Below are 21,111 nucleotides of genomic sequence, written 5' to 3'. Positions count from 1 at the left end.
TTTAATTTATAATTATTTTGAAATGATTTTGATCCATTTAAAATAATTTTGTTAAAGTTTAAATAATTTTGATTAAATTGGTAAAAAAAAGTATTTTGATATAATAGTATTTAGGATTTAAGATTTAAAGTTTAAAATTTAAGATTTAGCAGGTATATAGTAAATTCTACAACTGTAACATCTATTTAGTAGATTATATAATTATTTTAAAATATTTTTGATCAATTTAAAATGATTTTGTTAAAATTTTAATTTTTTTAACAAGTTACTAAATAATACTTTGATATAATAGTGTTTAGAATTTAGGACTTAAAAGATTCAAAGTTTTAGAATTTAAAATTTAGGATTTATGATTTAGTTATAATTATATAACAATTATTTAGTAATTTTTACAACTATGTAATACCTATTTAAGTAGCTTTCATAACTTCTAAAATAAAATTTAATCAATTTTAATAAATTTTAAATAATTTTGATCAAATTAATAAAAAGTATTTTCATATAATAATGTTTAAAATTATAAATTATAAATTCAAATTTCTAGAGTTTTAAATTTAGCTATATATATATATATATATATATATATATATATATATATATATATAATTGTTTGAAAAAATGAGTTTGACCTGTTTAAAATAAATTTAATAAAATTTAAATAATTTGGACATTAATAAAAAAAAATATTTTTGATGTGATACTTCTCTAAATATAATATAGTAATTTTAATTAAAATGAAATAATTAATTTTCACTTATAGTAGGGTAGCTATTTCACATTGTGAGTAACTACTACAATAACATTGAAATTACCCCCGGAATAAAATTGAATTGCTAAGACGAGACAGAATTGTTATTATAGGGTAAGAGTTTAGATCTCGATAAAACCACACAAAAAAAAAAAAATCCTCTCATACTGACCAACTATAACTCCTCATTGACCAACTATAACTTTCTCATTTACCTTTTCACAATCATAGAACTAACTATAACTTCCTAATTTACTTCTCACATAATCATGGTACGGGTCATATAAGACCCCTAAAGTGACAAATTCCACCTATTACTATCATACAATAACATTGAAACAAAAAATATTTTGAATATCAAATATCTAACGTAATGCCCATTTTATTTTTCCTTTTATTTTTGCCTAACAACAAATCGAGTTAGGAGTCTGAGTGGAAGGTACAGATTGAAAGGATTGGAATGGGATTGAGCATGAAGTTGAATAGAATTCATGGATGGTTGTTCTTTCCATCGATTCAGTGTTGTTTAAGCAAGATGAAACTTGAGCATCTAAGAACAAGACGAGTAACAGTTTTCAGTATCTCGCAGTCGACTGCTGTTCATGTCCACTACAGATGTCGAACGAAGCACTTCAAACAAAGGTACCACTACCAAAAGCCAAGGATGAATTGCCAGGAAAACACCATGACAGACAGCAAAATGCAACACCTCCTTACTGCCCCGAGTCTAATCATGCTGCTTCCGCCATACATGCTCACTCCAAACTCGAGCAGAAGTTGGATGATTGGAAGCCAAAGTGTTTCCGTTCCGCTACCTTACCTCCATTTGTCGAAGCAGCTCTCATGTCGGAGCTCGCTGAACCAGAGAGACCTGAAGGTTGGGTCTGCTGTTGCTGCTGCTCTAGTTGCTTTGTGTTGAGGAATCTTCCACCAGAACCCCTTGCTCGCTTCATCGCGTGGCGATGACGAGACTCGTGAAGATATGGCTGTGGAAGTCACACGAGAGAAGGTATGTTAATAGCTTAGCTTGAACAATTAGCTCCGTATCAAACTGGGTCTTTGCTCATACCTTTCTGCTCTTTACGAGTTTGTTTTCAGCCTCCAACTTTGCACGCAGCTGCCTTCTTCGTAGAATTGCAGCGTATTGTTTTGCATTGACATAAATAGGTCCTTCGGCTGCAGGTTGAAGAGGCAGTGGCATGCGAGAAGCAGAAGATGTTCCCGCAATTTGCGGATGGATCTGTAGGTAGAGTACCACAATAGAAATTTGTTCCTCAAAACTAATGAATTCACGGAAGAAATAAAACAAATCTTATGACTTGAGATCGAACAAAATGAAAAACCAATCTTAAGGTACTTCACAGACAATGGTAAGCTTGACGACCCAGTGAAAATCGATGCCCAACCCTTAAATGAAACCTTTGGCCACTGATTAACGATCTCATAAAGTCTTCACTTTACCTTGTAAATCCATCTACGACCAACTACCATACAAATACATTGGTAACATCAAATTTTTTATTTGAGAGGGTATGAATCTGTATTTATCGAAATGTTCAACAAAAAAAATGCAGAGGTAATTGGAGCAAGACCAAACATCAACACAGATTAACTCGAGCAGTTAAGAGGTATAAAGTGTGAAAATACAAGGTAGTTTATGGCTATTATTACAAGGATAAAGAGTTAGACTTTGAGAAGAAATAATATGTTCGAGGTTGTCTTACTGGGCGTCCTAGTCATTGATGTCGAAGCGTGATGGTGGAATGAGATGAAACATTGCAAGCGGAATCCATAAGCCAATTGTCAAACAACACAGATGAGGATCGGTTGGGGAGGTGCACTTGGATTCAGGCATCATATATGACTTGCAGACTTTGGTCGAATGTCTAAACTTGTCTAAAGTTGACAGTAAACTTGCCTCACTAGACTTTGATGCAGGTGAGCACCAATTAAGGGATACTAATTAGAGTTAAAGGCGCCTCTATCGCTGTAGTTGCTGCCATATTGGTTACTAGAATTCGGTCCCTCCCCACCTTGGAAGAATATATTCTTGTTTGTATTATTGTTGTCGGTGGTGCATACCTTGGATCAAGAGTTTGTTCTCCCACCTTGGAAGAGTTTATTCTTGTTTGTATTATTGTTGCAAGTGCCTCCCATGGATCAATAGTTGTTGGAACATTGGTTTCATTGGGTGGTGATGGCAGGTGGATCCTTGTTGGCTTCACACTAAGAAGATTTCATGACCAACAAGTTTATCAACCAACTCTTAGTATATCATGATGGCATCCCGAGCACGAATGATAGCACTAATAATCACTTTGTACTCGGGGTCCAAGCCTAGTAACAACTTAAATCGCAAGTTCATCATCAACAAGAGGATATCTCCCTCCGTCCTGCTAGTACTACTTCATCTCTTTTAGAGCATGTTTGGTTGAAGGTTATTGTTGATAACCTTGATTATCTATCTAAGATTATGTTATTGAATCTTGTTTGGTTCAACTAATGAGTGATTTCCATGTAATGGAGCATGCCCGCCACATAAGAAAATGGGAGATATAATCCGAAATGTGATTATCTTGGAAGTGTGAGGTTTTACATGATTCGGGGTTAACCAAAATTTTTTCCCAATTTTTTTCCCAAAATGAGAATTCCAAAGATTGAATCAAACAACATTAGGTTATGTTTTATTCCTCATAACCTTAGTTATCTGATTATCTGGTAACTTGAACCAAACGCACCTTTAGAAATTCTTCACTGACTAGTTCTCTTTAACAGTTTTGTCTAGAATTGCTCAAAGACCATGGATTAGAGGATACATGGAAAATTATCATGGGTGTCTTGAGGATTGGATCCGATTGGTGGAAGAGTTGTGGTTTGGGATTCGACTAAAGGGTTAGGCGATGAATCTCCACTACAAATGACTTATGCTCATTGGAGGTTTTGTAACTCTAATTACATAGATAAGGTAAAGGTAGAGACAACCTCATAATTCAACGTAAATTATACAACAATGTGTTGTCACCAAAGATGGTAGTGAAACAGAATAAAACAAGAATCTATACGACGTACAAAATAATTATAACTGCGAGTGAATCATGAATTTGTACTAACACAAAATCAAGTTAAACAAGGCTGACTACATAACTGATGCCAATTTATTCTCATCTTTATTAGTTACAAGATGACAATCAAGACTTCAATTTCAAGACTGGTAAAGATGTCACTGATGGATGTCAAGCAAGGGTGATTACAATACGAATGATGAGATAGATGGATCCAATGAAGGAGAAATTATAGACGTGAACAAAAAAAGATAGTAATGCCATAATCTTAAAAAAAACTTCATACGAAAGCATAGTAATGGCATGAAACAGTTAAGAATATTGTGCTCTTAGAATAATTACCATAGCCGGAGGTCCACAAACAGCAAGGATGCCACCTAAGTATGGGTCAGCATAAGGATATGCCACATGAGCCTGAAGTTGACAACACAAATAACCAAATATTGTAATTTTAGAAGCGTAATAGGAAAAAATAATAATTCTAGCATGCTTTTAAGTGTATATCCATTTTTTGAGAATCAAAAGTACTCTATTAACTTACAAAAGATTGGCTATAGTCCATCTTCATAGGTGCGAATGAAACTTCTGAACTCCCCAAACATAAAACTGGTTTTGTAGGACTATCATCGGGCTTTCTATATGCATTATCAGCACCTTACGAAGATCAAGTACAGATTAGAAGGTAATAGTAAACAGTACAGGTCAAAGGCATGTACTACAAAAGGCAGCCCGGTGGACGAAGCTCCCGCCATGCGGGGTCTTGGGGAAGGATCCATTGTTACCCTGCTTTTTTTGCAAGAGACCGTTTCCAAGATTCGAATCCATGACCTTTTGGTCATATGGCAACAACTTTACCGTTGCGCCAAGGCTCCCCTTCAAAGGCATGTACTACAACAAGAAAAAAAATTAACAAAAAAGATAACGAACAATCATCTCTATGCTCGCAATGTAATACAGAAATGAGCTTAGAACACTACACATAGGCAGCTGTTTATTTACACATTTTGGACTTTTTAAAACTGAATAAATTAGACATGTTTTGGTTCAAATTAAAAATTTAGCAAGCTGTGCAGCTTGAACATCATAAACAAAGGAATTGATGAAACATTAACAAAGGAATTGATAATAAGATCATACACTAACCCAATTAAAAATGCACTCTTCCTTTAGAAATGCTATTTGAATCATTGGTAAAGATCAAGCTCAATTCCATTCCACAGAAAATGCACTCTTCCTTTAGAAATTAATTTATCCAAAAAAGCGATAGAAGAGTTCAAATATCATTAACTATAGGCTATTGAACAATGTGGTTGTTTAGGAGAACAATTTACGAGGTCTAGCAAACAACTTTACTGCAGTGGTATAAAGGAACAAGACAATAAGAGACCCAACAAAATAACATTTTGAATAGTTCGATAATACCAGACTGCATAGAAATATATTGCTGATGAACATTGTCTTCACACATCTCAGATACTTCTCGATGGGATTGACCACTAGAGTGAGTTGAAGAGTCATGGTCGGACATTGTATGGCTTAATTGTGTTTCCCCGTTACCATCTTTTGCTAAGTAGTCCATATTCATATTCAAGTCTTTGGAATAAGACGACTGCAAAATGTTTGCACTACTAGCATTCCACCAGGCAGGATTGTTCACAAAAGTAGATGATGAATAGAGAGAATTACTCTCTGAACCTTTTTTTCCAACAACTTGCATTTCTGCAGACTTTGCATCAAGATGCATAGCTCGACTTCCACAGGTCGCAATCAAGCACAAGTAGAGTCTCTCTTAATGATAAGAGATCAACTAGTATCGATAAAGGAACATAAAGTGAGACAGGATCACCTGAAATAATAAATGTATCCTTTGAGTAATGCAAATTATTATCAACAATATCTAGAAAACTGTAAATGTGTAATCAGTGAGCTATTAGCAAAATTTAGCAACTAAATTATCCTTTACACACATAATGGTACAATGACTCAACTAACTTAGCAAAATTTCATAGCATAAACATCTTGCAAAATGATAATATTGATTTCTCAGACTGATACAGTATGTGTCAATAGATTAACTCTTATATTCTTTGACTACCTTAAGCCTATGGTCATAGGAGCTCAACCAATCAACAAACAAGAAGGGAAAAATTTATCGAATCCAGATAATTTCATTTTACAACATGAGAATCAAAAGAAAAAGAGAGAAAATTTTTGTTTATCCTTGCAATTTTCACCAACATGCCGTATCAAGACCTTTCAAGATAATCACAAGGTGAAACCTAAGAAAGAGAATGCATTTTCTATAGATGAGACTTTATCAGTGAGATTTTGTGGGAAACAAAAGGGTGGCTCACTCGGGAACTAGCGGTGGCATATCATCCCACCCAAAGGGAGTCGAGAACCAAAACTGTTGTAATCTCACTCACTTTGCAATACAAGCTGACACATGATTACTTAACTTCTATTCATGGACCATAGGGTATTGATCTCTAAAAAGTTGATCATAACCACAGTCCTAACTTATCTGACTGAGATAGTAAGATGCATGTCAAGAATTGTATGTTTATGTAATCCTCTTCAAAATAATAAGGTCAATGTGCCAAACTCTGATGCATCACTTCAAAAGGATAATACCTAACAGATTCATACCCTGAGAAAATAAATAATCTTCAGTTTTCCTACTAAAAAAGGGAAACAAAAATAAAAGTATAACAGCTTGAATCCAGATGATGAACGATAAATAACCAGTCGTTTTCCACCCAAAATACCCAAACCGACTCCTTAAAAGAGAAGAGGTCAAATGAACTAAAAACAAAACAAATCAAGTAATCGATGCCCCAAACAAAGAGCAAACACCACGATAAGACCAAGATAACACCCACCACGAGCAACTAAATGGCATGCACCCTTGAAATACAACAAGTTTCACCCGATCCAGTAAGATCTACGAAAACGAATCAAATTTCCTTTTCTCCAAATATCTCCTACAAATCAAAACCCACACCTCCAAAAAAAAACAAAAGAACAAATCGACAACAAGATCCCGAGAATCAGAAAAAAAATTAAGCCAAGAAGCAGCAGGACAAGTGGATGCATGCAAATATGCTGAAAGATTTAAAGGAGAGAAGAAGAAAAACCATATCATTGGCTGCAGAGAAGAACCTTGAGGAAATCTTAAAGCCCCTCTCTGTCCTTCCACTTCCCAAGTCCCTCCTTGCCTTTCCCCTTCCCCTTCTCCTTCTCCTTCTCTTCCCTAGTTATCCTCCTCGCATTTAAAACAATGTGCTCCCGAGTTTCACCTGCCAAATATGCAAGAACATCTCCCTCACTCTCAACCTTCCTTTATCCTTAAAAACAGTAACAAATAAATAAATTTCTTCCACTTCCATACATCGGCACCACACAACAGCCGCCCCTCCCCCCTTCTCTCGGCCCCCCGCTTTCCTCTTAGAAATTATTGCCCCTCGATGTCGCAACTCCCTGACCAAATTACCCCTCGCTTTTGGAGCTATTTTACCCAGTAGCCTGATCCGAAAGCAGCCACCTGGATGGCGGAGCGTGGGCCGATGACTCATGACCACAGTGAACCTGCCGTCATCACCCGACCGCGGACCCACCATTGGAATCGGATCCGAGGATTAATCTCACGCCGTAATTGGTAGATCACGGCCGAGCGCTTTGGTTAATAGATTTCGAGATAGATTTTGTGTGCCCGTCACGTGTTTGCCGGAACGCGCACGCACGACACGAAGAGGCTGCTTCGTCCGTGCTCCTACGCCGTAACACGTGCTAAAACGAGATAAAACGCCGTCAGCTCAATAATCCTTCTAGAATGATCTCATATATTAAAATAAATAAATAATAATAATAAATAGACTTTTTATGACGATCTCATATATTTTTTTTAAAAAATTACGTTCAATATCGATAAAAATGCACATGGATAATCTAAAATAGTATTTCATCGGGCTATGTCTCATTAATCGTCACCTCATCTTTCCAGAACAACCTAAATAGTCTAAAATAATATTATTTCGGTCAAACTATTTCCCATTAAAAATAAATTTTACCTAAATACCAACCCGACTACACTGAGAACAAAACAACGCAAACTAGGGACAAAACAACACGAACTAGATTTTGGGAGGAAATTTAATAAAGGCGACAAAAAATATGCTGCATCTAGCAGCTTCTTTGGTCTATTTATAGCACGGATTAATTGTAGACCCTGTTCAATCAACTTCGTAGTCACTGTACTCGAAATAGTAAATTACGTTTTTTACCCTTCTTGATATTTTAAGAAATAAAATTTCTTCAACGCGATTTTTTAAAAATAAATTAAAAAGATCCCCTAATTATTCATATTATTAAATGGCACCTTTTATTTTTTTTAAAAAAATATTATTTCATATGATGCGGTGATAAAGAGGAACCTATTTGGTACGGATCAATTGTCATAGTATAGGTTAAAATACGGTCAACACTAGGGTGTAAGCAAGGTACGACTCGAGCTGGAAAAGACTACATCGGTCGATCAGAGGAACCACTGTCCGACCGGCCATCTGGATAAGCCAACGTCTGATCAGCCCGGTCGTAGGAGAACGACCAAGCGGGCCACCCGTCTGGCTTGGGGTATGACATTAACATCGTACATATTAGCAATAAACCGATAAAATAATAAAAGAGGAAAAGACTAAGATATTTAATAAGGGGAACAGAACATTCCATCTATCATTAAATGCTAAGAAGCCAAGACAAAGATGCCTTCTATCAGTAATTAATATCATTAAACATGGGAAGATGAAAGGTTACTAAGAAAGATATAAAAAAATATACTAGGCATGAAGAAAGGTAAAATTTATCTCTATCTTTATTATTTTCGATTCCTCTTTTTCAGTTTCTAACTTGAACGTCGGAGGATCAACGCAAGGGACCCTTTCCCTGGTTTGGTTTATTTTACAGATAGGAGCGAGGTCTTCATCCAGTCAACGGAACTGCCACATCGCCGGCTTTCCAGCTTCACGCTTTCAAATGGGATCATTTTAGCACCGTTTGTAGGAACGTCATCTACATCCGAACAAGAAAATGGAAGACGTCGGATGAATCACAACGGTGACACTGACGTAAGAGGAGCTTGACATGTTGATACAGACCCCGAGCGGTGAAGATAGTGGAACAACAGCAACAACAGGTGCTGGCCGAGCGTCAAGCGCAAGAGCTTGCAGCCTCTATGGTAGGTCACCAGGATGAGCGAGGGAACCGAGCGGAACAACTTTCCATTCGGGAACCAAACAAGAGGCAAATCGACACCTATGGGGAAGCCCCTTATGCACCGGTCCCATTCCACCAAGCGCCATTATGGGCTCCAGTAGAAGAGAGGGATCGAGCGAATAGAGACAGGGGATCTTCCTCGGATGAGGCACCCGCTCGAGACACAAGGAAAAGGAAGACACCCAGAGAGGATAATTCTCCCGAGCGAGTAAATCAACAGTTTTCAGAGGGGATTCTAAATGCCCCTCTGCCGAAGCATTACACCCACTGACGATCAGGGAATATAATGGAGCGACCGACCCTGACGATCACTTGACCAAGTTTGATAATGCGGCCACACTTCACTAGTACACGGATGAGGTGAAATGTCGAGTCTTCCTCACCACATTAACTGGATCGGCGCAACGTTGGTTCAAGCGGTTGCCGAGCAACTTGATCCACAGCTTCAAAGACTGCAGAGCAGACTGTTGGTTAGTCCTAGGAAAACGTACCGGTTCCACTGTACAAAATTTTTGTATAAGTGTCGAACATTTCCTTAAATAACCTATTGTGTTCTTTAAAAGTTAAATTAGGAATCGCAGACGGAAATTAACATCATTGATTCCAAATTTAACTTATCTGTTCTTAATGGTTTAAATTTGAATCGCAAGCGGAACTTAACACTATTGATTCAAATCCACCTAAGTTATTAATTCCATAAATATTAATTTCCAAAATTGGCTTCCAGGACTGCATGGCGAGGTACATGACCTTCTTGGATATGGGAGCAACCACCACCGCCTAGGCAAAGCCTTTTAAGGAAAGCTAATATTTATTTCCTTAAATAACTCTAGGTTAACCAAAAAGAACAATCGAATCACAAATTTGAAAAAGAAGAAAACACAAACTCGAAAAACTAGATCTAATTGCCTCTTGTATTTAGAATTCTTACAAAGAAAATAACTAGTATGATGCGGAAGAAAACTACTAGTTATACCTTCTCTTTGTAAGCTAATGACCTCGAGATCTACTGCCGTATTCCTCGCCTCGCCTTGGACGTCGTGTGGGCGACAATCCTCCAAGATGAACACCACCCAAAAGAGTTCTTCCTCTTCTTCTAGAATTCGATCACCACCACCACCAAGGAGAAGAGAGCAAAGGGAAAGGGAGAAGGGAGAGGGCCGACCACCAAGAGATCTCCAAGCAAGAGAATAAGAGTTGTGTCTCATGAAGCCCCCTCACCCCTTCTTTTATATTACTTGCCCAAGGCAAATAAGGAAAAACTTTTTACAAAAAGTAAAATCATCCAAGAGTTTTTCCTTTTAATTTTTCCTTTTCTTTCCTCTTGGTTGAATCAATCACTAATTTTAATTTTGTGATGATTTTAATTAAATTAATATGGTCGGCCACTTGCTTGGGCACCAAGCAAGGTGGTCGACCACCTCATCAAGGGGAAAAAGGAATTTTATTTTTATAAAATTTTACAAGAAAACTCTTATAAAATTTTACAAGTTCTCTTTCCTAAAGTAGGAGTTAAAAAAGGAAAGTTCTAAAAATTAAAACCATGTTTTAAAATTTAAAAACTCTCTTATAAAATTTCCTTTTTTAACATGATGATAGAAAATTTTAATTTTAAAACTTATCTCCCTTTTTTTCTTAAACTATGAGGATGGTTAAAAAAGGAAAGTTTTAAAATTTTTAAAACTCTCTATTAAAACATGTGACCTAATTCAAATAAGGAAATTTTTAAAAATTAAAATATCTCTTTTAAAACTTATAGTTTTCTACAAAGAGAAGATTTTAAAAATTCAAAACAACCCTCCTATTTGAATTAATATTGGCCGACCCCTACTAGCTTGGTCACCAAGCAATAGGGCTAGCCCCTATAAAGAGGATGTGGCCGGCCCTTGCTTGGTCACCAAACATTGGACCGGCCCACTTCTTGGATACCAAGAAGAGCCTTACATTTGGATGGACTTGAGGCTATAATGAGGCTACAACAGGGACCTAGAGGAGAAATTGGTTTTGGCCTTCTGATGAGCTTGAGTATCCCGTTTTCACCCCGAACACACAACTCAAGTTCATCGATAATAACTCATTCCACTAGAGAGTTATTACCGCACTACCGCACCAATCCCAAATTACATTATGGGCTCCTTCTTATCATGAGTGTGTTAGTCTCCCTGTGTTTAAGATTACGAATGTCCACTAATTAAGTAAGTTACTGACAACTCACTTAATTAATATCTAGCTCCAAGAGTAGTACCACTCAACTTTATTGTCATGTCGGACTAGGTCCACCTGCAGGGTTTAACATGACAATCCTTATGAGCTCCTCTTGGGGACATTCTCAACCTAGATAACTAGGACACAGATTCCTTCTATAATCAACAACACACACTATAAGTAATATCATTTCCCAACTTATCGAGCATATTGATTTATCGAGCTAAACCTCACCCTTTGATAAGTTAAAGAAATAAATAGTAAATATATGTGCTTGTTATTATATTAGGATTAAGAGCACACACTTCCATAATAACTAAGGTCTAGTTCTTTTACTAAGTCAGTACAAAAAGAACTTACCTAAATGATCCTACTCAATACACTTAAAGTGTATCAGTGTAATTTATTAGTCAAGATAAACTAATACTTAATTACACTACGACTATTCTGATGATTTGTCCCTTTCCATCTTAGTCGTGAGCAACTGTTTATAATTTATAGAGAACCGACAACATGATCTTCTGAGTGTGACACCACACTCCATGTTATCTACTATATAAATTAATTAAACAATAACATTTAACAAATAAATGCAGATATTGACTAATGTGATTCTTTTATTTCAAAAATAAATATTTACAAAAGCTAGACTTTTAATATACACTCCAACAATCTCCCACTTATACTAAAAGACTAAGCTGTCATATCTGTTGCCTTACATCTGATTCCCATCCCCTCCACATGCCGATCAAAAGCTTTCGCCGGAAGGGCCTTAGTGAAAGGATCTGCCAGGTTATCCGCTGATGCAATCTTGGCGACGACAACTTCTCCTCTCTTGACGATGTCTCGTATCAGGTGGTAGTTGCACTCTATATGTTTACTTGCCTTATGAGCTCGTGGTTCCTTTGAGTTTGCAACTGCACCGCTATTATCACAATAAATTGTGATGATCTTGGGCAAACCAAGAATCACATCTAAGTCCATTAGAAAGTTCCTGAGTCATATAGCTTCTTTGGTTGCCTCAGAGGCTGCCACATACTCAGCTTCCATGGTTGAGTCCGAGATGCATTTCTGCTTAACACTTCTCCATGCAATGACTCCACCTCCTAGAGTAAACACATAGCCTGACGTTGACTTACTATTGTCCCTATCTGATTGGAAGTCCGAATCCGTGTAACCCACAGGGAGCAAATCGTCTGCTTGGTAAACTATCATATAATCTCTAGTCCTTCTCAGGTACTTTAATATATGCTTTACCACAGTCCAATACCCTTGTCCAGGGTTACTCTGATATCTGCTAACCATGCCCACGGCAAAACAGATATCAGGTCTCGTACACAACATTGCATACATAAGGCTTCCTACAGCCGAAGCATAAGGAACTGCCTTCATGTCCTCAATCTCCTTTGATGTCTTCGGGGACATCTCTTTAGATAAGGCTACTCCATGCCTAAAAGGTAAGAAACCTTTCTTGGAGTTTTGCATGCTAAAACGAGCAAGGATTGTATCTATATATAAAGCTTGAGATAGACACAACATTCTTTTCTTGCGATCCCTTATAACTTTGATCCCAAGAATATGTGCACATTCTCCTAAGTCCTTCATATCAAATTGTTTGGACAACCATACCCTTACGTCCGATAATACCTTGACATTGTTACCAATTAACAAAATATCATCTACGTATAGTATAAGAAATACCACCACGTTTCCGTTACATTTCTTGTATACACAAGACTCATCCGGACACTGAATAAATCCATATGACTGGATTACTTCGTTAAACCGGATGTTCCAAGATCTTGAAGCTTGCTTTAGTCCATAAATGGACCGATTGAGCTTACACACTAGATGCTCTTTGCCCTTTTCAATGAACCCTTCTAGTTGCTTCATATGAATATTTTCTTCAAGACTTCCGTTAAGGAAAGATGTCTTAACATCCATTTGCCAAATCTCATAATCCATATGAGCGGCAATGGATAAGAGTATCCGGATAGACTTAAGCATGGCTACCGGTGAAAAAGTCTCCTCATAATCGATTCTCTCTTTCTGAGTATACCCTTTCGCAACAAGCCTTACTTTGAAGGTTTCTACCTTCCCATCATCCCACTTTTCCTTTTGTAGATCCACTTGCATCCAATGGCTTTTACACCATCAGGTGATTCTACTAGCTCCCAGACTTTATTAGAGTACATAAACTCTATTTCAGAATTCATTGTCTTTTACCAAGATACTGCATCTATATCTTGGAGTGCTTCATCATATGTCCGGGGATCAGGTTCATGTTTACCCGGGATCAAGTCTGAAGACTCTCCCAAAAACATGAATCTCTCAGGTTGCCTTACAACCCTCCCACTACGACGAGGCACCGTCTGTGGCTGTGTATCATGTGTGACACGTGTTGCAGTCTCTTGTGGTACTTCATCTTGTACTGTTGGTACTGAAGTAGACGTGTCCTCTCTAAGTTCTTCTAGAACAATTTTGCTACTGGGCTTGTGATCCATTATATAATCTTCTTCTAAAAACTGGGCATTGGTGCTAACAATGACCTTCTGATCTTTAGGACTATAAAATAAACCACCTTTTATTCCTCTGGGATAACCCACAAACACACGAACTTCTGTACGAGATTCTAACTTATCAACATCTGGTTTCAGCACATGTGCTGGACTACCTCAAATCCGAATATGTCTTAGACTGGGTTTCCGCCCATTCCACAATTCTGTGGGAGTAGAAGATACTGATTTAGAAGGTACTAAGTTTAGAATGTGTGCTGCTGTTTCCAGAGCATATCCCAAAGCAAATTTGGTAATTCTGAATAACTCATCATCGATCTAACCATCTCCATAAGAGTCCTATTCCTTCATTCTGCCACACCATTCTGTTGGGGTGTACCAGGTGCGGACAATTGGGATTGAATCCCGGCCTCTGATAAGTAATTCCTAAACTCTCCTAAGAGGTATTCGCCACCACGATCAGACCGTAGTGTCTTGATACTTTTACCTAGACTTTTCTCCACATCAGCCTTGTACTCTTTGAACTTATCAAAGCACTCAGACTTGCGGCGCATCAGGTAAATATATCCATATCTTGAATAATCGTCTATAAAAGAGATAAAATATTCAAAACCACCTCTAGCCTGGATAGACATAGGACCACACAAATCAGAATGAACCAGTTCTAACGCTTCTTTGGCTCTATACCCCTTGGCTTTAAAAGGTCTCTTGGTCATTTTACCCTCCAAGTAGGATTCATATGTTGGAAAGTTTTCCAACTCTAATGGACCTAAGAGACCATCGGCTACAAGCCTTTGAATCCTATTTAAGTTAATATGACCAAGCCTTAGATGCCAAAGATACGTTTGGTTCATTTTCGAAGGTTCTTTTCTCTTATTAGAATTAGAAGATGTGTTATTAATTTTCATATTTTGCTTTGTGGGAGAAATTGGATTTAAAGTATATAAATTGCCTACCAATGCACCAGAACAGATAATCACCTTATTTCTCTTTATAACCACATTGTTACTAAAAGAAACTGAATATCCATCCAAATACAGTTTAGAAACTGAAATTAAATTCTTTCTAAAACTGGGTACATAAAGACAATTTCTTAAAACCAAATTTCTATTCCTATTAAAAGATAAGTAGACGTCTCTCACTGCAATAGCCGCCACCTTAGTAGCATTGCCCATGTAGATGGTAATCTCTCCTTCAGTTAGTCGTTGGGTTTCCTGGAACACCTGCAAGGAATTGCAAACATGATCAGTGGCTCCCGTATCTACACACCAAGTGCTGGTAGATAACACCGCTAAACATGTTTCAACAACTAGAGTATGAGATATACCTTTATTATTCTGATTCCTACGAGGACAGTCCGCTTTCCAATGCCTTGTCTGCTTGCAAATGAAGCACTTGCCTTTCGGCTTCTTCATTCCAACTTTTTGTCCCTGAGGTTTATTCACTCTCTTTGCTGAAAAGACCTGTTTCTTCTTCTTCTTGCCTTTCGGCTTAGAAGTAGAACCATTTTCAGCATAGTAAATCTGAGAACTTTGACCTGTAGTTCTGTCAGAAGTTCCGCCAACGTATACTCTCTTTTGTTTATGTTATAGTTCAGGCGGAACTGCTCAAAACTTCTGGGTAGCGTTTAGAGAATTATATCGACCTAGGTTTCCCCATCGATTTCTCCTCCAAGGGCTTGTATTTCATTCAGATAAGCCATCATTTTGAGGATATGATCCCTTACGGGTGTCCCCTCAGACATGGTGGCTGTCATTAGCTTTCTCATTACCTCTTGCCTGGCGGTCCGACTCTGGTGCCTAAAGAGTTCTTTGAGATTGTTCATTATATCATAGGCTGTTGGTAAATCTTGATGTTGATGTTGCAATACATTTGACATTGATGCCAAAATGTAACACCGCGCCATCTCATCAGCTTTTACCCATTTCTTATGATACTCAATCTCCTCTGGGGTAGAGTCACCGTCAGGTGTACCAGGGCAAGCCTCAGTCAGTACAAATTTATAGCTTTCAGCAGTAAGGACAATGTCCAGGTTTCTTTTCCAATCTATGTAGTTGAGTCCAGTAAGTTTATTTTCTTTCAGTATAATAGCCAGTGGGTTGAAAGTCATCCTAAGAATCACAAAAATTGAACTTTGGTCAAGACTTTAAATTTAGAATAATATTGATTCCTCAAACAATACTATTTTAAATTAACCAACACCTCAAATCACCGTGAATATTGCATACCACGTTAGTGTGGACGTATACAAATTCAACATTTGTAAGAGGAGAGTGTGACCCATTAATTTTATTATCTTGTCATCCTAACTTTATGACAAATAAAATTAATAGTTGGTTTCACTTTGGTCACACAATACAATAGCAGTGACTCCGTTGGGGAGGATACTATTGAATGCGTTTAAGTGTATACCATTACTTGATACTAAGTCTATTAAATAAGATTGTGCCCCTTCAGTTAGAGAAGATCATGTTGGTTAGTCCTAGGAAAACGTACTGGTTCCACTGTATAAAATTTTTTGTATAAGTGTCGAACCTTTCCTTAAATAACCTATTGTGTTCTTTAAAAGTTAAATTAGGAATCATAGATGGAACTTAACATCATTGATTCCAAATTTAACTTATCTGTTCTTAATAGTTTAGATTTAAATCGCAAGCGGAACTTAACACTATTGATTCAAATCCACCTATGTTATTAATTTCATTAAATATTAATTTCCAAAATTGGCTTCCAGGACTGCATGACGAGGCACATGGCCTTCTTGGATATGGGAGCAACCACCACCGCTTAGACAAAGTCTTTTAAGGAAAGCTAATATTTAATTTCCTTAAATAACTCTAGGTTAACCAAAAAGAACAATCGAATCATAAATTCGAAAAAAAAAACAAAAAGAAACACATCTTCGAAACAAATCCGAAAATCTAGAATCTAATGCCTCTTGTGTTTGGAATTCATACAAAAGAAATACAACTAGTATGATGCGGAAATTAATTACTAATTATACCTTCCTTTGTATGCAACGACCTCTTGATCTTCTACCGTATTCCTCTTCTTATCCCGGACGTTGTGTGGGCAACGATCTACCGAGATGAGAATCCACCTAAGCCACCTTCTTCTCCAAGCATGATTCGACCACCACAAATATTCCATGAATAGATGTGGTTCGGCCACCACCACCAAGCTCCAAGGGATACTTCCTTTCTCTCCTTCTTCTCCATGCTAAAATTCGGCCATCTTCAAGCTCCATGAGATTACAAGGTTCGGCCAATGAAGAAGAAAGAAAAGGAAGAAGGAAAAATAATAGGGCCGGCCACCACCAAGGAAGAAAAGAGAGGAAGAAAAATAATAGTCGTTAGCCATGAAGGCACCTCTATCCCCTCTTTTATAATCCTTGATTTTGGCAAATAAGGAAATTTTAATAAAAACTTCCTTAATTCTTTTGCCATGAAAAGAAAATTTTAATTAATTAAAAATTAATTTTCTTTTATCAAATCATATGGCCGGCCACTTTCTCCCCAAAACAAGGAAAATTTAATTCACACAAGAATTAAAACTTCCTAATTTATTTCCAGAAATTTATAAAAAATTTCTCCAATAATTTTTCCCTTCATGATTGGTTAGTAAAAAGGAAATTTTATAAATTAAAATCTTTCTTTTAAACATGTGGATAATTTCCAAAAAGGAAAGTTTTCTCTAAAAATTAAAATCTCTTTTCAATCTACAAATAAAGAAAGATATCAAATCTTTTCTTATCCTTTTGTAGAAACTAATAAAAGAGAATATTTAATTTTAAACTTTCTTTTAAATCATGAACATGGTTAAAAAAGGAAAGTTTTCTCAAAATTAAAATCTCCTTTCAATCTACAAATAAGGAAAGATTTCAAATCTTTTCTTAATCTTTTGTAGAAAGCTATAAAAGAAAAGATTTAAATTTTAAACTCTCTTTTAAAACCATGATATCCACATAAGAAATAATTTTAATAAAAATTCCTTTTAATTTTCTAGTGGCCGGCCACCTAAGCTTGAGACCCAAGCTTTGGCCGGCCACCAACTTGGCTCATCCACTTGGTCTTGGCCGACCCTAGCTTGGTTCCAAGCTAGCTTGGCCGGCCCCATTAGGATGGGTAAGAAGGTGAGTATAAATCTCTATATACAAGAGGCTACGATAGGGACCGAGAGGAGGAATTGGTTTTGGTCTCCTGATGAAATTAAGCTTCCCGTGTTCGCCCCAAACACACAACTTAACTTCATCAATAATAATTCATGCCACTAAAGAATTATTATTGAACTACCGCACCAATCCCAAATTACATTTTTGGGCTCCTTCTTATTATGAGTGTGTTAGTCTCCCTGTGTTTAAGATGTCGAATGCCCACTAATTAAGTGAGTTACTGACAACTTATTTAATTAATATCTTAGTCCAAGAGTAGTACCACTCAACCTTATCATCATGTCGGACTAAGTCCACCTGCAGGGTTTAACATGACAATCCTTATGAGCTCCTCTTGGGGACATTATCAACCTAGATCACTAGGACACATTTTCCTTCTATAATCAACAACACACACTATAAGTGATATCATTTCCCAACTTATCGGGCTTATTGATTTATCGAACTAAATCTCACTCATTGATAAATTAAAGAAATAAATATCAAATATATGTGCTTGTTATTATATTAGGATTAAGAGCACACACTTCCATAATAACTAAGGTCTAGTTCTTTTATCAAGTCAGTATAAAAAGAACTTACCTAAAATGGTCCTACTCAATACACTTAGAGTGTACTAGTGTAATTTATTAGTCAAGATAAACTAATACCTAATTACACTACGACTATTCCAATGGTTTGTTCCTTTCCATCTTAGTCGTGAGCAACTGTTTATAATTTATAAAGAACTGATAACATGATCTTCTGCGTGTGACACCACACACCATGTTATCTACAATATAAATTAATTGAACAACTACATTTATCATAAATGTAGACATTTGACCAATGTGATTCTTATTTCTAGATAAATGTTTATACCAAAAGCTAGGCTTTTAGTATACATCCTAACAATCTCCCACTTATACTAAAAGACTATGCTGCCATAAATGCTACCATACATCTGATTCACATCCCTTCAACATGTCCATCAAAAGCTCTTGCCTTAAGGACCTTAGTGAAAAGATCTACAGGTTATCATCTGATGCAATCTAGGCGGCAACAACTTATCCTCGTTTATACGATGTCTTGTATTGGGTGGTACTTGCGCTCTATTGTGTTTACTTGCCTTATGGACTCATGGTTTCTTCGAGTTTGCTACTGCACCACTATTATTACAATAAATTGTAATAATCTTTGGACAAACCAGAAATCATATCTAAGTCCATCTTGAGGTTACTGAGTCATTCAGCTTCTATGGCTATCTCAAAGGTTGTCATATACTCAGCTTCTATGGAGGAGTCCGAAAAAGCACCTATGCTTATCACTCTTCCATAGTTATGACTGTTAGAATCCTACGTACTCGGCTAGAGAGGGGGGGGGTGTGAATAGCCGCCCCAAATTACTCGTTTCTTCCTACGATTAGGTTAGTGCAGCGGAAATACAACGTAGAAAGAAAACAGGAGAAGAAATCAAACCTCAACGCAAGGATGTAACGAGGTTCGGAGATTAGGGCTCCTACTCCTCGGCGTGTCCGTAAGGTGGACGAGTCCAGTCAATCCGTCGGTGGATGAGTCCCCGGAGAACCGGCTAATACAATATACTCCTTGTGGGTGGAGAAACCTCGCCACAAACGTTTGCAACAGCAAACAAAGAGTACAAGTACAAAGAATAAGCAAGAAATACAATAAGAATACACAAGCACTCTACCAATCTTGCTTTCTCGATGTTGAGTCCGGATGAAGGGCGGCTTCTCGGATCCGGCTAGAACACCAGAAACTCACGCGAGCTTCGATGAGAGCTCAGAAAGCTCAAGAGCACACCAAGCTCGATGGCGTAAGAGAAGAGGAAGAAGAAGAAGTGCGGCGGCCCTCGACCCCTTTATACTGCGAAGAAACTGGCCGTGCATACGCGCGGCTATAACTCGACGATGCGTGGACCGATCGGAGGCCCTACCGATCGGTCCCGGACCGACCGGTCGGTACGTAAACCTTCATGCGTATACGTCGATGCGTGGACCGATCAAACAATGGATCGGTCCACGGCACCGATCCCAACTCGGCTCCCTTCGCGACATCGTCTCACGATCGGTCGCCACGGCCGTCAGAAGCTCTGATCGTCCACGCACCGATCGGCATCTTCTCGCGACTATCGATCACTCGATCGGTCTCGCGGACCGATCAGATAACTAGTGACTTGGTTTTGCCCAAGCCAAGTCCCAAGCCTTCCAAACCAACATTCGGTCAACCTCGACTGTTGGTACTTCATTCCTAGCATCCGGTCACTCCCTTGACTGCTAGAATTCCCACCAAGTATCCGGTCAATTCCTTTGACCCACTTGGACTTTCCTCTTCGTGCCAAGTATCCGGTCACTCCTATGACCTACTTGGACTTCCCATCACCGGATGTCCGATCACCCTTGATCCATCTCGATTTTCCTGGCTTCACTCACCGGACTTTCCACTGCCTAACATCCTCTAGGACTTTCTCACTTCGCTTCACTCACGGGACTTTCTAACGCCTAACATCCAGTTAGGACTTTCTCACTGTCTGGCTTCACTCACCAGGACTTTCCCACCGCCTAACATCCCAGTTAGGACTTTCCCACCGCCTGCCTTCACTCACCACTTCCACCGCCTAACATCCAGTTAGGACTTTCCCTCGTGCCAAGCTCCCTGCTTGGACTTTCCGTGCAAGTCTCCATACTTGGACTTTTCCAGTGCCAAGTCTCCATACTTGGACTTTTCCCGTGCCAAGTCTCCATACTTGGACTTTTCCCGTGCCAAGTCTCCATACTTGGACTTTTCCAGTGCCAAGTCTCCATGCTTGGACTTTTCGCGTGCCAAGCTCCCTGCTTGGACTTTTCCCGAATCAGGTCAACCAGGTCAACCTTGACCTAAGGTTGCACCTACAATCTCCTAAACACCTATTCTTGTCAAACATCAAGAATAGAACTCTCTCACGAGTGTCAAACATCAACATGCAACTCAACTAGGTCAACCTCGACCTAAGGTTGCACCGACAATCTTCCTAAGTCAAACATCAAAATACAACTCGAGTCAAGTCACCTCGAGTCGGGTCAACCAGGTCAACCTTGACCTAAGGTTGCACCAACAATGACTTCACCTCCTAAAGTAAACACAAAACCCCGAGGTTGAC

At 38.1% G+C, this 21,111-nt stretch overlaps 1 protein-coding gene across 2 annotated transcripts; it reads right to left on the bottom strand.

Annotated features, from left to right (window-relative positions):
* Window positions 1–1,214: 1,214 nt before the first annotated feature.
* On the bottom strand, window positions 1,215–7,240 carry LOC122046187 (nuclear transcription factor Y subunit A-4-like). Of its 2 annotated transcripts, none has more exons than XM_042606752.1 (6): window positions 6,948–7,240; window positions 5,233–5,656; window positions 4,352–4,464; window positions 4,153–4,224; window positions 1,818–1,988; window positions 1,215–1,734 (listed from the first exon to the last, which is right to left on the bottom strand). In XM_042606752.1, the coding sequence occupies exons 2-6, from the start codon at window positions 5,552–5,554 to the stop codon at window positions 1,504–1,506; spliced, it is 909 nt and encodes a 302-aa protein (XP_042462686.1). In that variant the 5' UTR covers window positions 5,555–5,656; window positions 6,948–7,240; the 3' UTR covers window positions 1,215–1,503. The 2 variants fall into 2 exon arrangements, with proteins under 2 accessions (XP_042462686.1, XP_042462687.1); XM_042606753.1 differs by having other exon boundaries at window positions 6,973–7,240.
* Window positions 7,241–21,111: the final 13,871 nt, after the last annotated feature.

This window comes from Zingiber officinale, chromosome 2B (genome assembly GCF_018446385.1).
Source record: "Zingiber officinale cultivar Zhangliang chromosome 2B, Zo_v1.1, whole genome shotgun sequence".
Classification (NCBI taxonomy): Eukaryota; Viridiplantae; Streptophyta; class Magnoliopsida; order Zingiberales; family Zingiberaceae; genus Zingiber; species Zingiber officinale.
Note: the sequence above shows the minus strand (reverse complement) of the source record. Positions and strands in the feature narration are given on the sequence as shown.